Source organism: Artemia sp. Qi Xiang Cuo, chromosome 8 (genome assembly GCF_049724085.1).
Source record: "Artemia sp. Qi Xiang Cuo chromosome 8, ASM4972408v1, whole genome shotgun sequence".
Classification (NCBI taxonomy): Eukaryota; Metazoa; Arthropoda; class Branchiopoda; order Anostraca; family Artemiidae; genus Artemia; species Artemia sp. Qi Xiang Cuo.
This window is the reverse complement of record NC_142801.1, coordinates 59,606,503-59,613,064: the sequence shown is the minus strand read 5'-3', so window position 1 is coordinate 59,613,064 and position 6,562 is coordinate 59,606,503. Positions and strand designations below refer to the sequence as shown.

General features: G+C 34.9%; 1 protein-coding gene across 1 annotated transcript in view; it reads left to right on the top strand.

Annotated features, from left to right (window-relative positions):
* Positions 1-207: 207 nt before the first annotated feature.
* The window catches only part of LOC148949643 (transmembrane protein 135-like), a 112,614-nt gene continuing 106,259 nt past the window's right edge, over positions 208-6,562 (top strand). Inside the window, exon 1 of the mRNA XM_089093637.1 lies at positions 208-354. Coding sequence (XP_088949763.1) covers positions 220-354 — 135 coding nt within the window. The 5' untranslated portion in view covers positions 208-219. The remainder of the gene's footprint in view (positions 355-6,562) is intronic.

The window sequence follows — 6,562 nt, the reverse complement described above, 5'->3', positions numbered from 1 at the left end:
CGTAAAAACTTATGATTTGGATTTAAGATCTCACTTTTAAGATCTTTCATTTTTAAGATGTATCTCGCGTCATAGCAATATAAATGCAATTTAATCGTCAATGTAATCGGCAATTGAACAATTTGCAAAATACGTGGCGAGAATGAGGCATAAGAAACTTATGCACATAGAAGATTACAAGGCAAAATTATCTATACAAGGAACCATTCTATAGTCAAGATGTCTGCTAGTAAGCTCATTTGTAGTTGCTATGATGCTGGTCATCCATGGACAACATCGTGTGCTGACTCCGCCGTTGGCGTGGGAGCTACAGCATTTAAGCAGAGCCTGCGAATATATACTTCTGTCTATTTAGTAGGCTATCTTTATAATTAGATTATAATTAGGCCTAGAGGTACAGTCAGTGGCACCAGTTGTGGGAGGAGAGGCATATGCTCTTTACAGGGCTTGTTTACTGTTCCCATTTAATTGGGTATAAATTTAGAATTGGTACTCCTGATAAAGAGACATGTTAAGAAAAGAATTCTTACTCTAAAATATGTACAATGATCATAATTAACATATTATCCAAGAGGAGAACCTTTATCATCAAGTCTTTCCTCTTTTTTCCTTCTTTTTCCAACTTAAAAGAAAAGTTTCAATTTTGTCTATGCTAAAACACAATGCATAAATCTTTTGAAATTGCCAAATAAATTGTTCTAGGCCTATAGATAGCATTCATCCAGGTCATTGTTAATTTATTCTGTTTTTTTTTTTTTAATTAGCAGTGGCCAAGATACAAAATATTAATACAACCTAACTTCAATTCAAAATTAACAGACTCAGCCAGGATGAATGCTATCCATAAAAACAATTTATAGCAGCAATTTCAAAAGATGTACACATTGCATTTCTAGGGTAGAGGAAATTGAAATTTGTTTCTTTTAAGTTGGAAAAAGAAGGAAAAAAGAGGAAAGACTTGATGATAAAGGCTCTCCCCTTAGGTAATATATTAACTAGGGTAAGACATCCAGTAGTCAGCCACCTGCCTATTCTTGGACAGAATCTTTTATACTATTTTAATAACCAATTTACAATGAGCCGTTTGTATGTCTGAGTTTAGGCAGAATTGTCACTTGTTAGTAAATTCAAAAATAGGAGGCGCTGTACAAGTGAAACTATTTGAAGTAGTAACCTACTTGTTCAGAAATTCTTCAGAAATTTTTTTATACAAAAATTAAGTTTCTAGGTGGTATAATAAAGTAATTAGAGTAGTTTAAATGTCAAAAAGTTTTTCAAGTGATTAAAGTGTCTGACTACTGGGTGTCTTACCCTAGGATCATTATACATGTGTAAAGTAAGAATTGTTTTCTTAACATTATTGTGAGCTATATATTGAACAAGTGTAGATGTCTGTCCTCCTATGTTGTGGATCATTTTACTTTTTTTTTATTCCAATATTCATGGCACCAGGTACTTCAAAGTATCTGATGTGCCGCTATTCATTTACCTTGTTCAATGGCCTCAAGGTTTTAAATGTCTATTGAACCTTCTTTTGAAGTTGTCAACAGTGGGATTCGCAGGGATAATATCCTTAGGAAGATTGTTCCAGATAGAAGTGCAACGCCAGATGAAGCTGTTCATCAAGTACTTGGTTTTCAGCGTATCCTCCTTTAGATAATTGGACCAAGCTGTGTGCCTTTGTGTCTGCTTTGTCAGCTGGACAAAGGGAGGCACAATTCAAGAAAGCTCGTCTGAGGGAGGTGAATTCATGTACTTATAGAAAACAGCCATTGATGCTACATCAGACCTTTCATTTAGAGGTTGGAGCAATTCTTGTGTAGAGGCTTCTTCTTCTTCCTCTATTTAACAGCAGGTGGGCTTTTCAGTAATGCTATTTAGCCCTTTTCTTTTTGATTCACTCTGTGGGCTACAGAGCTACTGGCTTGATTGCCTCATTTTTATTAGATATTTTCCGATATCTTTCAGTAGATCTTTCGACTCTAGGAGTTCAAAAGTAAGGTGATAGATGTCAATTTCTATGCTCAGTGTGCAGGTATAGTTGTCTAGGTTCTTGGCTGATAGTTAGATTTTGTTGTGTTTGAAGCATTTTCGCAGTTTACACAGCAAAGTATGTTGTGAAGACGTCAGCATATTACATTCAAATAGGCAATGGTCAATTGTTTCATTATTCATATTACAATGCCTGCAAAGAGGGGACAGGGGAATTGAACCACTTGAATTAGAAAACTTATGCAAGAATGCAAGAAAGTTTAGTCCATTTGTTCCAGAACAAATTCTATGATAAATTTTAGAAAACTACTTATTGGGAAAGGGGGAAAGGATAGGATTAATCTTATTAACATTAATATCTGATAGCCTCCATCAGTAAATATCTCTAATCGGGATTGGTCTCCCACTTGGCTGGTCAATATTTATAGCATTTTTTGCTATTCATCAACCTGATGATTACCACTTATACTAGAGTGGCTAGGATGTTATTGTAAATAAGTTCTTATGCCCCTTGAAGCGAGATTATCTATACTGAGACAATGATAAGTGTCAATGTCGAACTTATACTGAGGAGCTGAGGCCAGCAACTCAAGGCTTGATAAAGAGTTGGAATATACAATAATATTATTTGACTTTGCAATCAAAGGTTGGTTTTCCTTAAGGTGTTCTAATGCCATGATTATGACATTTAACTCAGCAGACATTATAGATAAATTATTATATAATCTCTTGCCCATTGCAATTTTCAGGTGAGGAAGGAAAGCACCACTTGCTACCTTCTCATTCATTTTTGACCCATCAACAAATATTTGGAAGTGGTTTTTATAGGTAATTGTATTAAGTTCAGCAAATTTTTTCTGGACAAAAGCAATGGGGGTTAAATCTTCATTCCACTTTGAGAAATCAGTATTTATTATGGGAATTGACCAATTCCATGAAGGGGATTGGGGGAAAGTAGGTGCAATAGACTTTACTGGTACAGGGAACTTCTTCTGAATATTGGCATACTCATCTACAATGCCTCTATACTTGGCTGGATTTCTTAACCAATTATGTAGGGTGTGTGAGCTATTTAATTCAATTTTGTAAGATGTTTTGTCAAGAGAAAGCTACGTCTCTCCCTTATTGTTGTTAATCCACTTTCCATAAGCAGAAACTTGGTGCTTGTGGGTTTCCTAAGACCAAATATGACACATATTATATAATTTTGTGTTGTTTCAATTCTGCATCTGGGTCTTTGCACATGCACCATAGACGATGAGTCCATAGTCTATATGGGGTCTTATATGTGATTTATAAAACTGGAGTAAGGTTTTCTCCTTACTGCCCCAGGGTGTGGAAAGAAGTCTTTTTAGTATATTTGTTTTTCTATAGCATTTTTTATTGAGTTTGAAATGTGGAGATGGAAATTAAGTTTTTGGTCAAGCATGAGACCTTGGTACTTAATATGATTATCTTCTGTTCCATTTAGAGTTAGTTTTGCATTAACATGGTTTTGCTTTTGGTGAAATTGGATTATTTTTGACTTGGTAGGTGTAATGGGTAAATCTGAATGTTGAGAGAATTTTTCAAATTGGAAAAGTGATTTTTGCAGCTTTGACTGTGCAATTTCAAACGTGATGCCAGATGACCGTAGTACCAGATCATCAACATATTATAGATTCGTGCGGGGGAGGTTCATGTCCCAGAGATATAGGGCAAAGAGGAGGCAGCTGAGGACTGCACCCTGAGGAAGGACTCTGATTATTGTTTTTTGGGGCAAAGAGGCTGAACCTACACAAACATTGAAACTTTTCTATTATATGAAAGATTTTATAAGTTGCTAGCGGTGGTGGTAGTCCAAGGTTTACAAGTATTGTAATAAGGATTTGGGGGTTCACATTGTCGTATGCCCCTTCAATATCTAGGAAAGCTGCAACTAGGTCATTATTTTTTGAAAATGATTTATTTAGTGCATTTGTTAGCAAAATTAAAGCATCTGTTGAGGAGTGGTGTTTCCTGAATCCAGTTTGAGTGTGTATTTTTTTCAACAAACCAGAGGAGTCGGTAATTGATCATTTTCTCCATTATTTTCCCCATCACAGGAGTAATCATTATGGGCCTATAGGACTCAGGGTTATCTTTGGGTTTATTTTTGTCTAAGATTGGTAGGAGGGACGAACATTTCCATATATTGGGGAACATAGAAGATGTCCAAGCGTGATTATAACAATTTAGCAGTTCCTGTTTGTATGAAGGGGTGAGATTTTATATCCATGTAGGGTGTATATTGTCATAGCTGCCACTAGTTTTGGTCCTAATATGATGTATTGCATTATTCTTTTCTTGGATTTAAAATGGCCTAGTTATTTACTCGGATCCTGGGTGTGGTTGGTAACTTGGGTTATAGGAATTGGCGACATTTTGCTTCGATTATTTGATGTTAGCTTATTAACAAAAAGAGTTGCAAATACCTTAGCTATTTCATTATCATTGTCGTAATGGGTATTATTATGCATAAGCTCATAGATGGTGGGTTGGAGGAAATCTTTTTCCCACAGATGTGGCTTATGACTTTATGGGTAATTGGCTCAATTGTGTCTCTTGAGAGACTACTTGCAAAATTATTCCAGTATTTATATTTAGCATCTATTATAGTCCTTTTTAGATCAGTTTCTGCTTGTATTTTTTTTAAATATGTAGTAGGTGATGTTTTTTTTATGAATGCTCTCCTAGCTGCCTTTTTTGTTCTCCATTTATTTTGGCACTCATTTGTCCACCATGCTTTAGGAATGTGTTTAGGGAAGATTTTCTTGGGTTTTGTCCTGGGGATAGCATGATTATCTGTATTTATTAGTATATATGCCAAGACTTCAGCATGTGTGGCTACTGTTGTGTTTGAAATGCATGAATTTTGGATGAAATTTGTAATTTCATCATTTAGTTTATTTTGGAACATAGACCAATTTGCTTTAGTGTTGATATATTTGGAGGTATGTGATAGAGTTTCTGCAGGTTTATTTATGGAGCAAACTATAGCAAAGTGGTCAGTACATAGACTATCAATTTTATTTATGTAAATTTTATTCAAAATTTTTAATGACACAATTTGTAGGTAAATTGTGGAGAAGCTGCCACTTTTGGGGTTGAAATATGTATTCAGGTTTGGAGGGGTAGCAACAGCTAATTCAGTATTATTTGAAGTCATATGCTCAATCAATTTACCAGCTTTATTTGCTGGTTTATTCCCCCAAAAAAAGGCTGTGGGCATTGAAATATTCACAAATAGTGATATTTTTTAACATATTAGAATCATTTATATATTTAAAGAAATCTTTGGCATCCGTAGATTCATAATTGGGGCTATAAAAACTTATTATGTAGGTTTTTGTATTATTCAGCAAGACACTGATACCAATTGCATCAACATCATTTGCAGAATCTGGAAAAATGATGCCACATAATTTTATATTAATTTTAACCATTCAAGCTACTCCACCTTTTTTTGTGTCTGATTATCTACCCTTTCTCCAGATATTATATCCCAGAGACTTAGTTTGTAGATTTTGGTGTAAATGATTTTCCAGGTGGTAACCATTATTAATGGAATTATTATTCATTAAAAATATTAGCTCATTTAGCTTATTTTCTGTGAGTGATGTTACGTTACACTGGAGTATTGATATGTGTTGTGTTGTTGATTTATTTTCCATATGACTGTGTATCAATATTCAGCTTTGTTATTAGTAAAGCAAGATCTTTTTTTGCTTGAATGAGCATATCATCAGGGATGTAGATTTTTGCCAATTCTGCAATGATTTTTGTTTTCTGTAGTTGATGTATGTTCATGGCCTGAACTGCATTACAGTTTAGAATGAATAAGCATATATTTGGGAAATGCATGTTTGGTTGTGCATCCTGTTTGTCAGTTAAGGGATTAATTCCTGGTAATGTTTCTGATTTGTTTCTTCTTGGGAGGGGGCCCAGGTTGACCTCACCTCACCAGACAAGGAGACTTATTGACTTGGTGATTCCTTCTTATAGGGGCGTGAGATTGTTGGCTTGTAGAATGGTGTTTTATCCAGGGTACTTGATACATTGGGGGTATGTTACTTGGGGGTTTCGGTTGGTTTTTTAACGGCATTATTTAGTATTGATCGGCAGCGTATAATGCCATTGCTGCAAAGGGGTATGAACCGATCTTCTCTGTTGCTATTTGGAGTGTTAGTGCTCTTTTCTTATGTGCAAGGCATAGTGATGTATTGGTAGATTTATGTGGTCGTTTGCAATTCATACATGTAGTCTAAGTGTTGTTGCAAGTTTTCAACTCTTTAGTATAGAATGCTCTATAATCACTACACACTAGGAGAATCTCATTATATTTGTTTGTTGTGTGTACTAACTTCAAATACTTCTGACACCGGATTGGCTTAGGTACCTATTCTTTTTTTCATTTACCTAGATAGGGATACTGCTTTATTGATGTTAATTTTTTCCTTCTATTTAAATAAGAATGATTTACTTGTTTTTAGGCTCTTATAATTAGGTTTACCAAGTTAGGCAATATTTGCAACTGGGATTTTGTTTACAG